This window comes from Antechinus flavipes, chromosome 5 (genome assembly GCF_016432865.1).
Source record: "Antechinus flavipes isolate AdamAnt ecotype Samford, QLD, Australia chromosome 5, AdamAnt_v2, whole genome shotgun sequence".
Classification (NCBI taxonomy): domain Eukaryota; kingdom Metazoa; phylum Chordata; class Mammalia; order Dasyuromorphia; family Dasyuridae; genus Antechinus; species Antechinus flavipes.
Genome location: NC_067402.1, coordinates 238,783,086 through 238,804,508, shown reverse-complemented (window position 1 = coordinate 238,804,508; position 21,423 = coordinate 238,783,086). Strand labels below are relative to the sequence as shown.

The window sequence follows — 21,423 nt, the reverse complement described above, 5'->3', positions numbered from 1 at the left end:
ACATATATATATATGTTGAACAGGATAATTAGACTTCAAGCAGTTGTAGAGATTATCACCAATCAGACGGCTGAGGCACTAGATCTTTTGGCTGACCAAGCTACTCAAACCAGAGAAGCTGTTTTACAACAGACTTGTACTGGATTATTTGTTGGCTGAGTAAGGGGGAGTTTGTGCGAAACTAAATTTGTATATTTGTTGTATAAAGATTGATGACAATGGAAATCTAGTAAAAGAAGTCACTAATGTATGGGTCAGAAACCATTAATAAAAAAGACTTGGATACATCTCTAGAAGCAAAGCAAAGTTTATTATACCTTCTCGAGAAAATCGGGTGCCCCACCCATCCAGCAGACAATTGAAGGGAGGAGGCACCGTAAGGGGCAGGGTCGAAGCTTTTAATCCCTAATGCAAATTCCCGCTCCCATCACTGACCCTCATCCTTATTGGCTGAGGATCTTACATGCTAAACGTGGGAACTACCCAAGAAACTGAACTTGACCAATAAGTACACAGTTGCCCATATTTGGCTGAAATAGGGAGGATAACAAGAAGGGGGCTTAAGTATGCCCTTAGGGGAATAACAGGGAGGGGGCTTTAAGTATGTCCTGGATGGCAGGGATGAGACTTTAAGTATGCCCTTAGGAGGATGGCAGGGAGGAGACACTTTTTAAGTATGCCCTTGACTTAAGGTCCTTCAGGCCTACTCAAACTTTGAAATAGATGAAGCCTTACTCGATTTTCACAACTGTCTTGAAAGATCTCACCTTATCTCGTTCATTAAGAACATTAGGAAACTTGTTCATGTTCCTGTACAGACTTGGACCTCACCGTTCAATACTTCTTGGTGGTCCTGGTTTGGGGGAAGCTTGTCGAAGCAGCTCCTTTGGTTTGGCCTTATAGCTCTCAGTTGTGTTATGTTACTTTCTATCTGCATACCTTGTTTGATCTGATTGATAACCAGAATAGTCCAAAACTCATTATCTAGAATGTTTAGGTTGGAAGAGAAAGCTGAAGGGTCTATTAGATTGATGGTATTAAAAGGACAAGGGTGGAGCCGGTGGTCCAAGAGGGCCAACAGGAGCCAGAAGGGGATGAGGAAGTCGATAGGGAATGTGAGGTTATGTTACAAGAATTTGAAGAGATCTCAATGTACAAATAAGAGGGGGGACTAAACGAAATGAGGTGAGATCTTTCAAGACAGTTGTGAAAACCGAGTAAGGCTTCATCTATTTCAAAGCTTGAGTAGGCTTGAAGGTCTTTAAGCATTAAGTCAAGGGAATACTTAAGTCCTCTTCTTGTTATCCTCCTATGACATCAGCGTCTCTCTGTTTCAGTCAAATATGGGCAACTATGTACTTATTGGTCAAGTTCAGTTTCTTGGGTAGTTCCCGTTTAGAATATAAGATCCTCAGCCAATAAGGATGAGGGTCAGTGGTGGAAGAGGGTATTTGCGTTAGGGATTAAAAGTGTTGACCCTGCCCCCTAGGGTGCTTCCTCCCTTCGTGGGACGCTCTTCTCAGGAGAATATATAATAAACTTTGCTTTGCTTCTAAAAAAAAAAAAATCTTAGTTCCTTGTGTCACAATTCCCTTTTATTGTCCTGATTCAGTTTTCCTAATTGTTCTGCCTCAGTTCCTAATTGTAATGCTCAATCCTGCAATACTACCCCTTCCTCCTAATCATGACATCATCAGAATATTTGATAGGATAAAGTTCTTATATCTTAGAATATCCAGTGCCTCTTCCCATTCTATAATCCCAGTTTATCAGAATCTCCAGTGCTTCTCTCCACCCTGTCAGAACCGGATTAATAGTCAAGTTCCTGTTCTCAGCACTCTGACTCTGCCTCTGCTTCAGTCTACCCCTGTAGCTGAGCCATGTGAGTGTATATAAATGTCATTAAGAACTCACATTGGAGCTGGATTCTTGGAGACGATAGTCTCATTCAGCCCTGGGACCAAACCAGGGATCCATTTGGACCCAATAAATCTCTCCCTTTCAAATAAAATATTAAAAATTCTTTAATCTCTATCTTGCCTCACTTTCTCTGGCATTACACTTGAACCTATTTAAAAAGGCTGAGGATTTCTCCCTTTGCTTGCTTAATTTCTCTTACTTTATTAATATTTTGACTTCAAGGGACTGAATTTCCAATACCTTGAACAATCATCTGTTTTAGGTCCCTCATAACTTTCTCTATGAGCAGAATTATTATGATCCCAATTGGGATGCTGAAGGAGAAATTTTTGTCCTCCCCTGAGGCCTCCCTTTGCAACTGGATGGGCATCATCCCAGGTCCCGCATTGCAGCTCTCCTAATCTACCTCTGATCTACTCTAGTGAAGAGGATTCCTAAGACTGACATCAATTCGGAGCAAGGAACTGGTCAAACTGTTCTAAAAGATCTTTTTCTTAGGTTCCCTCCAAAGAGGACCTTGAGGAGAAGAAACAGTTAGAGATTTTAAATCAATTGAGCTCCCTTCTTTGGTTCCTTTCTGGGACGGAGACATTGAAGGGAGTTCTGGAGTAGCCACAGGAGTAGCTGGCTGAGAATGTCTCTCAGGGAGAAGGCAGTAGTGAGAGGGGTTCTGACTCCTCTTCCACCTCATTCAAAGCAGATTGTCCCAGTCCACAAGGCTGCATATTCATTATCCTCATAATGAACAGGCTCTTTTGAATTTACATAATGATTCAGTTTTTTTGGCACACCTATACTTACCATACCTAGGTCAAAAGTCACTGGGCACCTGGTCAAACAAAACAATAGTATTTTAATCATTTTCTTTTTATACTTCCCTGCATTTTGGCTCATTGTACCATTTCTTAAGCCTATTATCTAGAGAAATATCTTTTGGAATACTAATAGGTTCTTAGAGCCAGTTACCTTCCTTTTCCAAAGTTCACAGTATCTTGTCCAGAGGACTCACCCAATTTTACAAAGGAAATGAAAAAATCCTTATAGATTTGAACCACTTCCTCAATATCAAAAGGAAATCAGAGCCTTTTATAGACTATCTAAATTCTCCCAATCCCAATCACCCAATCAGCTCAATAATTACTTGGCAGAGAAAAGTTCTTTTACAGATAAAATCTTTCCTCCCCCTCCCCATCAAGTTCTCTCTCATTTGGGCTGTGCTGTACAATTTATCTGACTAATTTCAAACTAGAAAAGGTCTCAGCTGAGTTATCTCATGGGCCCAATTAATCCTTTATTTTGCTAACCCACTTTTGTTTTTGCTTTCTCCCAGTGCCTCTCTCCGGGAGTTTACCCAATCAGAAAGGGAATTCCTAAGCCGCCTCCAAGGACCACCACAGAACTTTCCAGAGGGTGCCTACCCAAGAATTTGGTACAAGAGAGACTCCTCATGAACAGGAAATAACCCAGAATTAGCACCCCAACTATGTGGCTCAGTCAACCACAAAATCAAAGACTCTCAGAGTAAGAAAATGCAAAAAGGGATTTATTGTGATCTAAAGGGCATCTCCCATCTGATAAGATGTCAGTAAAGAAGTGCAAAGCATAAACTGTAAAACACAAAATTTAGTACAGAAGACATCCCTCCTCCACCTTGACCTTTTCTACTATTCTTTGGGGGAATCTAGTCTTATAAATAGGAAATCTATCCAAGAAACAAAAGAATTGCCTTTAAAAGAAGTACTTAAATGCTAATTAATAGTTGATGAAAACAGGAGGTGAATGTTCATCCAAGACAATCAATCACCTGCAGTCTTTTAGCTATAGCTCAACTTGGTTATTGCAGTCTCAAGTCATTATTAGGTCACAGGTGGAAGCCACATCCTTATGAGAGGGTCTTCACTTAGTTTATGCCATATACATTTTTTTTAAATATCAGTTTCCAAACTAATACCAACCTTCAACATTATGACCAGAGCAAAATAACTATTTATTTAAGTTTCTGTAGTAATTGCTTTTAGTCACTAAAATATTCTCCTGGGTTCTCAATAGCAAGGAAACACAAATACAGCCAATTCCCTGCCTGCTGAAGTCCCAAGTGAAGATTTTGGGTTATGGATAAAATCTTTCCTTATCTGAGCTGCTAGGATCTTTCCTTCCAAACAACTTTGTATTTAACTACTTCTTCTTTTTTATTTTTGCTGTATTTATTTCTATATGTACTCATCTCTCCTTTTAAAATGTAAACTCTTTGTGAGCTGTTTTCCCCATTAAACTGAGATCCTTTAGAGTAAGGACTGACTTTTTCCCTATCTTTGTATCTCAAGGTTTAGCAGGACTTGACAAATGAGATACTAAACAGCCTTGAGAGTTAGGATTTGTTTCAATCTTTGAGCCTAGTAACCCCAAAACCCATCTGTCCAATTATCCAGCCTCCTTCTTCACCTAGTATCTGTGACTGCCTTGTTTACTTTCACTTTAGAAGGGAGCTCAGATTTCCCATTAGTTGTCTCTACTCCCCTATGGTCTCTCCACTGAAAAACAGTGCCCATCAGTCAGGGTCAAGAGACCCACAGTCAGTGGAGCTTTTTATCCCAGACAGACCCAATCTGTGTCGGACAGTAACGACCACTAAAACAATCAGAAATCCAAGTATGAGTATAAGTTTATTTCTATCTTATGAGAAAGGGGGTAGTTTCTAACACACAAATCATGGTTTTTAGAGAGAGACACAGTTTGGCTGGGAGGCAGAAAACAGTGGGATGTCTCTGACAAGAGCCCCTGAGGAAGGTCCACCATCCTGAACCCCAAGATATGTAGGACAAGATGCAGGGTAATTGGCACAAACTTTGTAGCCCAGACAGAGTATTCCATCAGCTCAATACCCATTCTCAGCAGGAAATAGTTTCAAAAGATGAGATCACCACCCCATAATCCAGAGGATTTGGGGTCACATTGTTTTGGGAATGAACCAGAATTGTTTGGTAAATGGATCTCAAATGGCCCAGTGTCTCAGTCCCCAGTAAGGAGTTTATTGATCTCATGGAAGAGAGAGGTTATATAGCATTAATGCTACTTCCCTGCTGCAATAGTATTTGGGTCTTAGAATGGGGTCATTGAGTTAAAATTTGGGTTAATATTACTAAAAAATGATATCCCATACAAATTCAGTTTGATGCTTGTCAAATTATAGAGGTTTGACTAGCCATAGACAATTAGTTACAATAGGTATTTGTATCCTAATAGAGAAAGAGGATTTTATGAAAACTGCCTGTCCAATTTGGAGTACTGTTTGGTTTACTATAAAGGTTGGACATTTAGAAAATGCAGATCAAAAGATTAGAGGATATAAGATTTAGAATCAAGACAAGGATTTAAAGCAAGCAATAGATATCAATGCCTAGGTAGAATTGGTAAAGTACTCTGAACAAAAAGCAATTTTTATCTGTGTTTCGAGTTGCCCCAACCCAGATAGTACCCTTTGGATATGGAATATGGATATGGAGAGTGAAGTCAAGTGCAGGATCCTTTGGTTTTCCAAAATAACATTTCTGAGAATTGAAATGCTTTATTCCACCTTTCCTTTTGATGTAAATAGATCTTTTGGGAGAAAATGATGTAAATGGTGTCCCCTTTTAGCTTTGAGGGGCCCCTGATGTAAACTGCTTTCCCATCTGGAGGAAATTCATGAGTCTCAAACACTGCGAGACATTTTTTCCCAGATAACCTTTCCCAGACAACACCCTTCCCAAATTAAGTGATCTCATTCAATTGGAAATCTCAGCCTGAGGCATAGTCAAAAAATCCTCAATTGAGTGGCTCAAACTGTTCCCCAGTCCCCAGGCCAAGATTTGCCTCCATAATCAAGGTAGGTTTTGCCCACTAAGAACCACTTTCTTAGTGAAAGTAAATTCCCTTTTGCCAAGCAGACTTCAGGTTTGAGAATTCTTTTGCAAAGGAGTTGGCAGCACTGACCAGAGGAGATCTCTTACCCTCAATTCTCGAATCTCATCACTTTCTGGGAGAGAATAAACCAAGCTATTTTTAGCCCCTTACCTCTAAAGATCAGTTTGCCTCTCATAACAGAGTGAAAAACTCCAAAATCTAGATGATATGTATCTAAACTGAGTCTGGAAACTCAGGCAGTTCTGGCAGTTTCTCAGGAATAAGCATATACCAATCTTGGATGGTATTGTGGAGGCAGCATTCTCAAACTTGCTTTGACTAGAAACTAAGTGGGCACCTGTGCACTGATCCAACTAGCTATTCCTTTTATCCTAACATTTGAAGAAAAAAGTCAAGAATAGTAATTGATGAATTCAAAACTAAAAATCTAGTTAGTTCTGAATTGGAGTCATTCCTATTTTGGTGGGTAGGTATTTTTGGATAAGTTGCGCTAGAGAGGAGAACACAGTAGTTAGACGCCACTCAAAGAATGGCATGGGAAAATAGAATAACACTGGAGAGGTTACTGGCAGGAAAAGGAGGGCACTCCTACTACAGCCACGTCAGAAGAATGAGCAGAGAATTCAGGGGTTAATTATCCTTCATGTGTAAGGAAATCTGTGCATTAGTTGACTTGTTGAGGGGTTATTTAAGGATGTGGAAATCAAATTTAAAAGGGGGCTTGGTTTCCACAGTATAAAAATTAAATTGGAAAAATGAAACAAATTAGAAAATTGAAGCATACAAGACTATGGAAGATGCAGGTTATCTGGTGGTGGGATTGAGTGGAAAACAACCTTCAGTTAAATATTTGATAACCTCGTGCTTTTTTTTTTTTTTTTAAGAAACTGTGCTTTATAAACCCCAGTCAATAAGGAAAGGAGCCAGGGGATTGGGGAAGGAAGCTCGAGTTGGGGAATAAAGGAAATGCCATTTGCCTAAATTTGTCTGCCTCTGAAATCATGCTTTGTGTGTCAAGAGACTATTGTACCCTTTCTCATGAGAAAGAAATAAACTTTTTCCTACTCATACTTGGACTCGGATTGTTTTAGTGGTCACTACTAACCCACACCCTCCTAACTACTCAGGATAGACTGAACTGCTTCCTCAGGGATTTGGGAATATTGCTGAATATTCTCTAGTAACAAAAGCGCTGAAAACTCCTAAGGATGCACAGACCCAATTTCCCTTCAAAGGTCAAAAAAGATCTGGAAAGGGTAGTCCTCTGAAAATTCTTTTCAAAAGCAAAAAAGAGGTGATGTAATGTATCCAAATCAAAAGGTAGTTCTGAAAAACCGTTTGCAAAACAAAATGACAGAAATGGAATTATACTTGCAGAATTTTTTCTTTTTTCAAAGTGCTTAACTTACTATGAGAATTTGAGGATTATAAACTGCAAAAAGCTTCCCTCACATATTTCAGATTAAGTAGCCTGCAAATTATTAGTCCCATTTTAGGGATTAGGAAACAAACTGGGAATTTAAGTATCCTGATTCTTTACTATCCCCATTTGCAGCAGATCAGAATGGATATACCTCAAAGCCAAGGGTATAGAGATCCCAATTTTCTAGATTCCTAAGCAATAACAAGTACACATTCCTGTTTTTAAGTCTTTATACATTGAAGCTTCATTTTATGAATTTTCTGATCCCCTTGTTTTCCTTCTTCCACTTCCATGTCTGTCATTTTGAAGAGGGGAAGGAGAATTGGGTAAGAACTAATGATAAAAACATGCTATTTTCTGACGTATCAACAAGCATTTATTAAACAAAGGTAGTAATCAGACGTATTACCAAAGAGTGGTAACAAACTCAATTTGTTAAATGCAATATATGGACTTGGCCAATATGAGAATTCCTGTTGCTTAACATCAGATGAGAGTTGCGGTGTCTTGGGAGATAGGAAGGGCACAGACCCAAAATGATTAACTGAAAGAAAATTGTAAGCATTTTTACAAAAATTTGTAATTACAATTTACATAATACTATGAATGGAGGAAATGAAGCAGGGTGCTTACTGAACTGTACCAATCTAAGAACAGTAAATATGCTCTTGGCTTTAGTGCTTCGTCCTCTCCAGCAATAGGTACCAAATGTATAAAGCCTGCTACCTACAATTCCTTAGGTATCGGATGGTATGAAGTGACTGACTCACATACAATGCCAGCTCTCCGCAAAGCTGAGCCGGAACCAGATCGGGGCCAGATTCCGCACAGCCTCTGCCCACTCCACCTAAAAAATGCTTTGATCGATGTCCGACGAGCCCCGGGAACCCCAAGAGTGAGACTGAAGCAGAAACAGGAATTCCAGCAAGAGCGAAAGCTACAATCTCGGTAGCAGGAGGCGGGAAGAGAAGAGCGACCTCCCTGCTCCAGATCGAGGGGAGCAGAGGGCGCTCGAACTGCGGAGGCATACCCAAAAAGGGGAACAAAATACTCCCAAGTCCCAAATGACTCCCACGCACACACACCCCCCTACCCACCTACGGAGTAGGGTGTGGGGTGGGCCGGCCCGGCCGCGAAGGCTCACGGGAAAAGACACAACGGCATACCAGAAAAGGTAGAAAAATAGTGGCCCAGCCGCTGGGCCTCACGGGAAGGGAAGGGATTTGAAGCTCTACCAGTTAAGGGGAAGAAGGGATGCCTCAGGCACGGAGATTCACGGGAAGCTAAGGGGCTCGAAGCTTCAAACGCTCAAGGAAGGAGTGGGGGGAGGGAACAAGGCTCAGCCGCAGAGGCCCACGGGAAGGGAAAGGGATGGGGGCGATGCAGGTATGGAGGCGGGGGGAGGGGACAGCTGTCACCGCCACGTCCTCTTTCCCCTACTAAGTCCCGCCACCAGCTGGCAGAGCCAGGATTCGGAAGGGGGGAGGGGAGGAAGGAAGAGTCTCCCGCCTCAATCCAGCGAGGGGGAGGGGAGGTGTACCTTCTGCCCTCCCCTAGAGAAAATCTGAGGCGTCTCGGAGCACTAGGGCCGTTATTTACCTTCCCGCTCCCGACACCCGTAGCCGCGACCGCCATGTTGTCTGCGCGTGCTAGTGATGACGCAGCAGCCCTCACGTGCTTTGCTCCGACACACCACAACATCCGCCGAAACTAAGGACGGAGAGCGAGGGGGAGGGGCATGAAGAAGAAAGGGACCTGCGCGTGCGTATGGGGCGTTTGTGGGCATGGGAGGACTGTTCTTTGGGATGTGAGGATTGGTCCGGGTTTATTGGAAACCTGTATAAGGGAGAGTGTCAGTTCTATACATCTCTCGCTTCATTTCCTTTTTTCTCTACTTACCTGCTTGCCATCGATCCAATAATATATAAAAAAACAAACTAATTTATTAAACACCTACCCTGTACTAAGCACTGGGAACATCCAGTTCTTAACTTATTAGCAACGGGGCCTAGCATATAGTAAGTATTTAATAAGTGATTGTTGACCCCCATTTTGTAGTTCTATTCTAGTAAAGGAAAATGAATAAATGAACTATTTATGAAACTGTACCAAGAGCTGATACAAATAAAAAATTTTAAAAAGCCCTGCTTTAGGGACTTATATTCGAATGGGCAAGAACTTAGACTATAATGGGAGAGAGAACTCATATGGGAGGTTTTGATTCCAAGCTAGCTGTTATATCCAGAAAAATTTATCACCATGATTGGTCCCCAGAAATATTATTCCACCTATATTAAATTCCCAGAAATATTTAATTCCACCAATATTCATCACCAGTAGTCACTTTGGATTTCGTTGTCGTTGTTTGTTTTTCTGGAGGAAATTGGGAATGGGAATGATTTGCCCAGGCTCACACAACTAAGTGTTGGAGACTGCTTTTGAATTCAAGTCCTTTTGACTCCAAGGGTGGTGTTCTATCCTGTTGTACCACTTAGCTGCCTCCATAATCATTTTATACATATGTTCTATGTGTTTTTTGTCCAACAAGGTGTTTCGCCCAACACAATGTAAACTCCTTCAGGACAAGAACTATTTTATCATTGCTTTGTATTTAGCACATCCAAGCCTCTTCATCAGCATTTGTTGAATTGAATTTGTATATCTTTTCTAGAACTAGGAATCATCAAAAATTATATAGGATCCCAAAGATCCTAATGCAGTATTGGCACATTTAACATTTCACGATTTAAATTTTAATAGCTTCAAAATGCAGCAAGATTTCAGGATACCCAGTATTTCCCTGAACTATTACATAGATCATATTACATGCTTATTTCTAAGTAAAGTGTTTAAGTGAGTTTTAAAAAAGAGACAATCATAATTCTTCAATGATATCACTCAGATAAGATCAAGCTTTTGCAGTCATATTTGTGTGGAAAGGTGAAGAACTTACAGATTAAGCACATATTGATCAGAGACTGTTAACTAAAGTAGATCAGGTCTATAGGCCCAAGTCACTTGATTTTAGATGAGACCTGGACCACATTCCATTGTCCAAAGAAGGAATTAAGTGGCGGAAGCTGTATATCACCTTTTTCACTGCATTCCACTGACCAAATAGGGAGATAAAGGTTTATGTAACCAATCACAACCAATAGAGAGTGGGATTTGGGGGGTTCTTTGAAATGTATAAAAGTTGTAAGCATCTTCAAGTGAATGACTCTCCTCTTGTGGGTATCCTTGCTGTCCTTTCAGTCCCACAGGCCATGATAGTCAGCTTCTCGAGAGTCTAATAAATTCTTTCTGTACATCATTTGGAGCGACTCCTGAGTAATCAGTTTGGGTAGGTGCAATTGCTCCAAACATATTGAAAAAGAGACCCCGAAACTAGAAAACTCCTTGAAGGAGAAAATCTTCAACTCCAACTCATGAGGGACCCTGCCTCAGAGAAACAAGATAAACAGCTTCATTCTGTTATCTAGGTGGGGTTGGTTCAGTCCTGAGCTAAAAGAATTCCAACCTCATTCAATTCAATTCAACTCCACTCACCAGCTTCATGGGAGGGGAAGCAGGCCTCCCTTGCCAAAGACCTTATAAAAATGGCAATTAAAAACTCATTTCTTTGCAGAGGTTCTAAACATGCCATGTTATGCTAAGGAAGCCTCTGCCCACTGGAATAATATTCTTTTGCAATGCTACCCTGTCTTTATCCTCACCTATTTCTCTAATGAAACTTTATGCCTCTGTCAAGATTTCTAACCTTATTTCCCAATCTCTATAATAAACCTCTTTCATCAGTCTAGGTTTTGGGGGCTTGAAAATTCCTTTACAAGGAATCTCTGCACCACCAGAAGGGGGTTCCCCAAAATTCCCTACCTTTGCACTGAATCCCAATGGCTGTAGGGGAGCCAATCCTCTCCATTTGGTTCCCTGAACCCCGAACCTGCCACTAGACCTTATCATTTAACTCCCTGACCACCAAAAACCCTAATCTCATTTTGGTTCCCTAAATCTAAAGCTCATCAATCTGATACACAAATCAATTAGGGAATGAAGCACAAATGGGGGAGGAGTGAAAGGGGAGATAGGTAGACACCATCTGCCTCAAAATGAGAATCTCATATTGAATAAATGAGGGTAAGAAACATACAAAAAAGAGTCAGTTCCAAAAATTGGCTGGGTTAGTGCTCATATGTGGGAGGATGACTAAGAAATCATTAAAAAGAACTGTTCTTTCAAAAGTACATTACAAAGGACTATATATTGCAGTTAGGTGGCACAGTGGATAAAGCAATGGGCCTGAAGTCAGACCTGAATCTAAAATCAACCTCAAAGACTTAATAATTATGTGACCCTGAAAAGTCAATTAACTGCCTCAGTGTCCCAACTGTAAAATTGGAATAATTTTTTATTATAGGGAACAAGTGAGATAATATTTTTAAAGTGCTTAATACAATGCCTAGCACATGGGTGCTTGTCTGTTTTCTTCCTATAACTGCCAGGATCATTGGACAACTACATTATCCAATTAAAGCCCCTGAATTCCCCTATCCATGCTTCAGAACTTCTCAGTAACATGAGCTATCCTCTTCTTCCTTAACTTCTCTAAAGAAGAATTATTTTTATTCCTTGCTAAAACAAATTCTTTTAACCCGTTTTGAGAACTGGGTGGGAGTTTGGTTTCCACAAAAATTAAATTAGGTGCAGAGAGATGAAATTTAAACAGAAATATAAAGGTGAAGCCTAGGAAATGGAGGCTGGTACACAGAACAAGGAAACAAAAATAATAAAAGGAAAATCTAATAAGGATGGGATATTCTATAGGATACCCACTTCTGTAGTTGTATAAGTAAATACTTTTAATTTCATCCCTCCTAAGTCCAATGAAGTCATTTCTTATATCATCTTCATGATTCCTAGGAAGGAATCTTTCAGATTTTTGTTTCAGCAGCCACCCTTTCTCTCTCATGTGTTTTCCATCTCTTTTCCCCTAACTTCTTCCAATCTGAATCAGGTCCTCCAATCCCTGACCCTGAAAAAATCTTTTCTGGACCTTGATGTGGTTAGTGGCAGTGCAGATGGTTGTGGGAATCCCTCTGGTCAGAGATGCAGGTTAACATGAAAAGAATTAACAAAACCAAAAAATTTGAATGACAAAAGGGAAATTTATTCTGTTGGCTGAAGAAGCCAGCTTTGCTAGGAAGATTGACTTCTCAGTTGCAAGAGGTCCTGGTATAAGAGATCTGAGACTGGGTTTCAATTGAATGAGATTCCTTCAATATTGTCATTGCCCCCAGGCCTAGATTTCCAGTTGAATGAAACCACTTACATCATATCAGGCCCAGATCTTCAGCTGAATGAGACCACTTAAGTTCAAGCTAAGTAAGAGTAGTCCTGCACTAATTTTCAACTCAATAGAAAGTGCAACTAGTCACCACCAAGATAACAGAATGAAGTCACTTATCTTAATTCCCTGAAATGGGCCTTTCCCAGAGTAGAATTTCTCAGAGTTCACCCTCATGGCTTCCCTCCACCAAAGTCAGAGAGGAAAGTTTCAGGGTTTCCCCCATCAACTTTCCTTGACTTTTTTGATCCTTCCCTGTTTTTTTGTGACATATATCAGATGCAAGAAAATAATTTATACAAAGACTACAGTGATGTAAATAAAACAATTAATAGCCAAAAATTAATTTAAAAATTAATGTTGCAAAATTTCAGAGAGCAAGCTTAGCCCCAAAGAAGAGATATAAGAAATCTCCTTTTATTTATTTTTATTTTTATGTTTTAATAACTTTTTATTGACAGAATCCATACCAGGGTAATTTTTTACAGCAATATCCTTGCACTTACTTCTGTTCCGATTTTTCCCCTCCCTCCCGCCACCCCTTCCCCCAGATGGCAAGCAGTCTTTTACATGTTAAATAGGTTACAGTATATCCTAGATACAATATATGTGTGCAGAACTGAACAGTTCTCTTGTTGCACAGGGAGAATTGGACTCAGAAGGTATAAATACCCCGGGAAGAAAAACAAAAACGCAAGCAGTTTATATTCATTTCCCAGTGTTCTTTCTTTGGGTGTAGCTGCTTCTGTCCATCCTTGATTAATTGAAACTGAATTAGCTCTCTTTATAGAAGAGATCCATTTCCATCAGAATACATCCTCAAACAGTATTGTTGTTGAGGTGTATAATGATTTCCTGATTCTGCTCATTTCACTTAGCATCAGTTCATGTAAGTCTCACCACTCCTCTCTGTCCTGCTGGTCATTTCTTACAGAACAATAATATTCCATAACGTTCATATACCACAATGTACTCAACCATTCTCCAATTGATGGGCATCCATTCATTTTCCAGCTTCTAGCCACTACAAACAGGGCTGCCACAAACATTTTGGCACATACAGGTCCCTTTTCCTGGCATAGTGCCAAATTGCTCTCCAGAATGGCTGGATGTGTTCACAGTTCCACCAACAATGTATCAGTGTCCCTGTTTTCCCACATCCCCTCCAACATTCTGCATTATCTTTCCCTGTCATTCTAGCCAATCTGACAGGTGTGTAGTGGTATCTCAGAGTTGTCTTAATTTGCATTTCTCTGATTAATAATGATTTGGAGCATATTTTCATATGGCTAGAAATAGTTTTAATTTCTTCGTCTGAGAATTATCTGTTTGTATCTTTTGACCATTTATCAATTGGAGAATGGCTTGATTTCTTATAAATTAGAGTCAATTCTCTATATATTTTGGAAATGAGTCCTTTGTCAGAACCTTGGACTGTAAAAATGTTTTCCCAGTTTGTTTCCCTTCTAATCTTGTCTGCATTTGTTTTGTTTGTACAAAAACTTTTCAATTTGATATAATCAAAAATTTTCTATTTTGTGGTCAATAGTGATCTCTAGTTCTTCTTTGGTCATAAATCCCTTTCTCTTCCACAGGTCTGAGAGGTAAACTATCCTATGCTCTTCCAATTTATTTATAATCTCATTCTTTATGTCTAGGTCATGAACCCATTTTGACCTTATCTTGGTGTACAGTGTTTAGTGTACTAGTTTCTGCCATACTAATTTCCAATTTCCCAGCAATTTTTGTCAAATGATGCATTTTTATCCCCAAAACTGGGGTCTTTGGATTTGTCAAACACTAGATTATTAAGGTTATTGGCTGTTTTGTCCTTTGAACTTAATACCATTGACCAACTAGTCTATTTCTTAGCCAATACCAGATGGTTTTAGTAACTGCTGCTTTATAATATAATTTTAGATCTGGTACAGCTAGGCCACCTTCATTTGATTTTTTTTCATTAATTCCCTTGATATTCTTGACCTTTTGTTTTTCTATATAAACTTTGTTGTTATTTTTTCTAGGTCATCAAAATAGTTTTTTGGGAGTCTAATTGGTATAGCGCTAAATAAATAGATTAGTTTAGGTAGTATTGTCATCTTTATTATATTTGCTCTCCCGATCCAAGAGCATTTAATATATTTCCAGTTGGTTAGATCAGACTTAATTTGTGTGGAAAGTGTTTTGTAGTTTTGCTCATAAAGTTTCTGATTTTCCCTTGGCAGATAGATTCCTAAATATTTTATACAATCAGTAGTTACTTTAAATGGAATTTCTCTTTGTAACTCTAACTGTTGGGTTTTGTTAGTGATATATAAGAATGCTGATGACTTATGTGGGTTTATTTTGTATCCTAAGAAATCTCTCTTGCAGACAAGAATAATCCATGAGTATGGATATTGTCAGATGTTTTTTCCAGTGGTTTGATTATTTTTGTTGATTTTTTTTTCCTTTTTTTTCAAAGTCTGCCATATTGGATTTTTCTGGGGAAAGTAAGGCAATGGAAAAAACAAACCTTATCAAGTTGATTAGGCTATTTGTTCATACTCCGTCAAGATGTTATTTCAGAATGAATGGCCATAAATAGCAATATCAAGGAGAAATAGTAATGTTACAAAGAAGAAATGAGTTAGAAAGAAAGATAATGAACTCTGTTTTTGATACATGGAGTTTGAGATGCTGTTATTGAGATTATGGGGACTATCTCCATATAAGGACACCAGAATGTTGAAGTTACAGGGTACAAAAGTCAGACTCTTTTTGTACCAGGTCTGTAAATAATGAGATTACCCACCAAAATAATGGGGCATGAGATGACTCCAAAAGTATATTGTGTTCAAGTCAATGCTGCAAGTCATCTCAAAAGAATCTGTAGGCATGGTTCTCCAAATCAAGGGACAAAGATTTTATGTTGAAAAAGCAGGCTAAATTCCAAGAGAAGTTATCAAGGAAAAAGATGTTAGCAAATAACAAGGAGGAAGATACCATTAAGGAGAAGACAACATGAGGAGGGATTAGATGGATAACCCTCAAAGAAGCTTAGAGTCCTATTAGACATTAATTATTGTGATGTTTGTGCTAACCCCAAAAGAGAATTCAGCAGGGAAAGGTGGTTATACCATTGATTGGCAGGCTAACTCTAAAAGGGATTTAGCATTCTAAAAAGATTTAAGGAAAATCTATAATATGAGTATATCCTTTACAGGAGAACCTTTGACATCATAACTTGGTTTTCTGATTGGATACAGTAAACCTTAGGGTTTCTATTTCAGTTGAGACTAATCAAAAATCCACTTCAACAAAGGTGTTCCTAAAAACAAAAGGTCCCCTTAAAGCTGAGATGATTCATCAGTGCTCTTCCCTGCTTGTTTAGGGAATATTAAAATCCTATCAGTGCTTCAGTCTTTTCAAAGCCAGTAAGAAATCTAGGTTTTGTCATATAGGCAGTTGAAAATGTAAATCTGTATCTCTGAAGAAAAGTCAGGATTGAAGATAAACATGAAGATAAACAAGGTTCCGCATAGCTGAAGCCATGAAGTGAATTCGGATTGCTGCAGCAATTGGTATATTCTTGGAGAGCACATTAAGAAACTGAGAAGAGAATGAAGAGCTAATGAAATGATAGGAAAGTAGAAGAATGAAGAATTTGGAGTGTCTCTGAAAATGAGGTAAGAGAATTAATACGAACATACAGAGTAGTCCACAAATTTAAAAAGTGCAATGAAGATTTACAAAAAGGTCATTAGATTTAGCAATTAAGTCATTAATGACTTTAGAGCAATTTCTTTACAGAAGCCTGATTGCAAGGTGTGATAGGAAGTAACACTAATTGTGCAGTCTAGCCTAGTCTTTTAAAGAAACTGGTAAAACATTTGGCTTCCTTGTTACTCTGAATATAAAAAACTCAACCCTAGAGAAATTGGTCTCTGCCATAGGCTTGATCTGAACTTCATTTGCCTTTGGGGAATTCCTTCCAGACCTGACTATAAGCACCAGAGAGTAACACATATTTTAACTTTAAAAGTTGTGTTCTTCAAAAGGTCAATAATTTCAAAGGAATTGATGAAGAGAAAAGCAAATGAAGGTGGCTCTAGGTGTACCAGATCTAAAACTATATTATAAAGTAGCCGTCATCAAAACCATTTGGTACTGGCTAAGAAATAAACTAGTTGATCAATGGAATAGGTTAGGCTCACAGAACAAAATAGCCAATAACTATAACAATCTAATATTCGACAAAGCAATTTGTGACCAAAGAAGAATTAGAGATCATTATTGATCATAAAATAGATAATAAATTTAAAAGTTTTTGTACAAACAAAACCAATGCAAGACAAGAATAGAAAGGAAGCAATAAACTAAGAAAACATTTTTACATCCCAAGGATGAAGAGACAATTTTCAGATGAAGAAATTGAAACTATTTGTAGCTACATGAAAAGGTGCTCTAAATCACTAATCAGAGAAATGCAAATCAAGACATCTCTGACATATCACTATACACCTGTCAAATTGGCTAAGATGACAGGAAAAGATAATGAGGACTGTTGAAGGGGATGTGTGAAAACTGGGGCACTGATGCCTGGTGGAGTTGTGAACAGATCCAACCATTCTGGTGAGCAATTTGAAACTATGCTCAAAAAGTTATCAAACTGTGCATTCTCTTTAATCCAGAAGTGTTATAGAAGGGAAAGGGGCCTGTATGTGCCAAAATGTTTCTGGCAGCCCTTTTTGTAATGGCTAGAAACTGGAAATTGAATGGATGCCCATCAATTGGAGAATGGTTGGGTAAATTGTGGTATATGAATGTTATAGAATATTATTGTTCTGTAAGAAATGACCATCAGGATGAATACAGAGAGGCTTAGAACTGATGCTAAGTGAAATGAGCAGAATCAGGAGATCATTATATACACTTCAAAAACAATACTATATGAGGATCAATTCTGATGGAATCCCAATAGAAGATCCAGGCCTGTTCCAACCCCAACCTGGATCTGAGACAACTTGGGCTCTCCCAGCCCCCATTCTAATGATCTGCTCAGGTTTTCCAACCCCCAACAAGCAAGCTCAAGCCCCCACTGAAATCCAGTGAGGAGCCAACTTGGGATTCCACCCACAGACTCCTTTAACTGAATCTCTCATTATGAAAGAGTTAAGCTGGAATCCTCTTTTTGCAGAGCTTCCAAACATGCCAGTCTTACACCTGGCATGCCAAGGATCTCTGTCCGCTGGAATTCTATTTCTGGTGTCTTCTTATCTCTTTATCCTTACCTATTTCCTTAACTATACTTTAATCTTAATTCCAAACCCCATAATAAATCTCTTTTATCAATCTAGCTTTTCGGGCCTGTAAATTCCTTTACTGAGGACTCGCACTATTACTAGACCTCATTTAACTCTGTATCCTTGCGTAGAATCCAAAGGGGTTGCGGGGAGCACTATTTGACTCCCTGTACTCTAAATCTGCCACTAGACCTCAATTAAACCCTAATTTCATTTAGTATCCCATATCTAGACCTCATCACTTGGAATTTCCCTGAATTTGTTATTAATTCAAGAAAAGTAAATGGACAGATGGAGACAGTGGAAGCTCTTCAGCTTGGGCTTCCATTTCCTCAATTGCCTAAGGAATGGTCTCTTAGGATTAAGAATTATTCCTATTCTATCCTTCTAGATAAGGAGGATTTGAAGGAATTTATCTTTTCAGTGCCCAGCATTAATTTAGCTGACCTTATAAAGGATTTGAATGGACAGTTTTGCCACAGAGAATGAAGAATGGCCTTACTATATATATCAAATGCATGTGGTGCTGACTTTACTCCTGTAAGAAAAGCATCTCCAAAAGAATGTTGTTACCACCATTAAGAGGAGACAGTGCTTTAGACTCACCATGCCAGCTTACAAAAGAAGCTCTAGAAGCTCTAAAAGATTGAATTGACTTTAGCTGAAAGAATAACTCAAAAAGTATTGGAAAATCAGGTTGTTTTTTTTTTTTGTTTGTTTGTTTTTTACAAAAGAGGCACCCACAGCAATCCTTCATCAAGGAGACAGTATGATGAAGTGGGTGAACCTCCCAGCACAACCAGGACAAAATTTTATTCCTTACTCACACATGCTTGTGGCTAGAATTTCAATAGAAGCCATTAACAGAGTAATACAATTATCTGGGACAAGAACTGGCAAAATATACACCTCTTATACCAATGCACAAATTGAGATGTGTTGTGAAACCATTCAAGAGTGAAAAAATTTATTGGCCACAGCTCCAAGCCTTGCACATGGGTATGTAAATAAAATTTTTGATTCAGCTTATTCAGTAGATGTGGTATAAAGAATTGTCACAGCCCAAATAAAATTTGTAGTTTCTAATATATATCAGATCTTTAAGAGTAAGTGAGAAGGCACTCAGGTATGTATTATATCCTGCATGTCCATTTTCATAGTGGACTTTCAGATCCTATCTTTTATCAATTGTGATAACTAAAGAGGAAGCTAGGAGCATAGCAAAAGGCTGTACAGCTTGCCTTCCTTTTCATGTTCCTGTGCTCCATCCACGACAAAACCCTCATGGTTTGAGATTTAATGCTCTATGGTAAATAGACATCACTCATGTTAAGAGGCAGAGCATCCATGTAACCATGGATATACATTCTCAATTCCTTATGGCTTTACTCCAATCAGGAGAAGCAGCTAGGCATGTAATCAGCCATTTTTCCATGGTTGTAATCTCACATAATATCCTTAAGACACGTAATGGACCAGCTTATATATATCCTATGCCTTTAGGTCCTTTTGCATTGAATTTGGCATTGCCCATTCCACTGGCATTCCATATAACCCTACTACCCAAGTCATCATTGGATAAACTATTTATACCCCCCCAAGATGTTCCTGTCCATACAAGAGAAGGGAATTTTGGGATTTGCATGAGATATGGCAATACATACATGTAATTGCCTGAAATTTTCAAATTCTTTGGATTTTACTTCAGCAAAGCACTTCTGGCACACACAGAAAGTGCAGCTAACTAATAGACTGACAAGGACAAGAACTCTCTCTCCACAGCGATGTGGAAGGGCTTAGATGGCATCTGGAAGGGCCCAAGTTGGGTCAGAGTTTGGGGCCCTGGCTACCCTCTTGTCATTCCAGATGCAGACCCAACAGCAGAGGAGTGGATCCCAACCAGAAATATCCATTACCTGGGGAACCAAGACAAGAAGGACCAGACGACAGCCCAGAGAAATCGGCCAGATGTCAGCAGTCTTTCAGACACTGATGGCAGCCATGTCCTTCCTGACAATGACACCAAAGATTCAGTTCCAGTGTAGCAGCTGAATTAAACTGTCTTGGATGATATGCAATACAGACAGACTGATAAATGGACAATAAGCTTATGTGCTTCTCCTATAGCTACTCACTGTTCATATGGAGATGCTTTGCTCTGTTTACCACTTATAACAATGCCTCTGAATTAGTGGGTAAAAAACCAACACGCTCACCTGTCAAAATAAAAGAGGCAGTGCTACAGGACATGATTTTGTTTGTATACACCTTCCTCTGTGCCTTTCTTTACCAAAAGGTATATACAATTGAAAGTACAGACTCATGACATCCTCCCTCCTTGAGCATGACTTTATTGAATGAGTTGAACATCATGTTTGGCCACTGTAGGCCCTTATTCTTACTGTCATATTTTTTTTTGTCTTTGTTCTATTATATACACTCTGTAATATCATTGATCAAGAGAACTATTATTGATGCTAAAGTTAGCTTGATGTGATGAGCAGTCCTCACTTTACAAGAAAGGGAATTGTAAGGGTTGGAGGAAGAACCAAATGCAAACAGCAAAATGCAAACAGGAAGTAAACAAGTTTTGCCTGAGATTCCCCAGAAGTGATTTCTGTGAGTAAACAGGGACCGCCTCATGGGCACATCGTTAACAGGAGGCATCTCCTTCTTTGATTGGCTGTGCGTGTGATCTCATAGACCCTATTTAAGCTGTGGGATGAGGAAGTAGGTCCTCTTTGACTTGGTGTTCACTGGGAGTCAGCAGGAGGTCAGCTAGGCAGGATGTGAATATGTGAATAAAAGACCTTGAGAGCTTGCACATGGCTGTTCTTGAGTGCTCTATTGTATATCTAAACCATTATTCCTATGAAATGATGGCCAGAGATCTCTGAAGACCTCAGGCAGGTAAGTTTGCTAAAATTGGTTTAAGTACTGCAAAAAGACAGTGACTGGAGATTTCTCTGAGGGCCTGGGAATTAGGAGAAACTGGTAATAGTGAATGCAGAGTGGAACAAGGGTATTCACAAAGGTAGTGAATGCCTTGAGTTAACATTCACAAAACCTGACCATCAATACCGAAAGATAGACAATTGAGAATATCTATCACAGAATATGATATACATTTGAATGAGCAAGCCATCAAGTCTTTCCATCTGTATGGAATAGCCATATGAATGGGTAATGAATTGGGCACAAACCTTAACAAGAGAAGGAGAATGGGCTTCATTGTCTTTGGCAAGTTAAAAAGTTCTTTCAGTTAAACCTAAGTTTTCTATGGAAATAAAAATCTCTTTGAATACTTACATTCCATCAATGTTGTTAGACAGCAGCAAGGCACTGAATACAATTGCTTATAAAGAATTAAAAATTATCAAGCAGAAAACAGTAAGTGCATGAGAAGTACATGGTGAATCTGGTCATGCTGTGACCTTTAACTATTGGAATCCTTACAAAGTGTTAAGTCATTAGATTGATAGAGACAATAATTATCTAATTTAGCACGGTTCAGTATGATTGATCTGATGCTACAAGGAGATGTTATG

At 39.0% G+C, this 21,423-nt stretch overlaps 1 protein-coding gene and 1 long non-coding RNA gene across 3 annotated transcripts in view; one reads left to right on the top strand and one right to left on the bottom strand.

Moving 5' to 3' along the window:
* TBC1D15 (TBC1 domain family member 15) overlaps nucleotides 1–8,964 on the bottom strand; it is a 98,203-nt gene extending 89,239 nt beyond the window's left edge. The window contains exon 1 of one of the 2 annotated variants that reach the window (XM_052000763.1): nucleotides 8,846–8,964. In XM_052000763.1, coding sequence (XP_051856723.1) covers nucleotides 8,846–8,947 — 102 coding nt within the window. In that variant the 5' untranslated portion in view covers nucleotides 8,948–8,964. Of the gene's footprint in view, nucleotides 1–8,016; nucleotides 8,377–8,845 lie in introns of those variants that run through there. The other variant, XM_052000762.1, reaches the window with a different exon arrangement.
* LOC127564317 (uncharacterized) lies at nucleotides 8,913–20,699 on the top strand. The gene is made up of 2 exons (XR_007954230.1): nucleotides 8,913–9,007; nucleotides 19,742–20,699. It is a non-coding gene; the product is annotated as an uncharacterized LOC127564317 (long non-coding RNA).
* The last annotated feature ends 724 nt before the right edge of the window (nucleotides 20,700–21,423 follow it).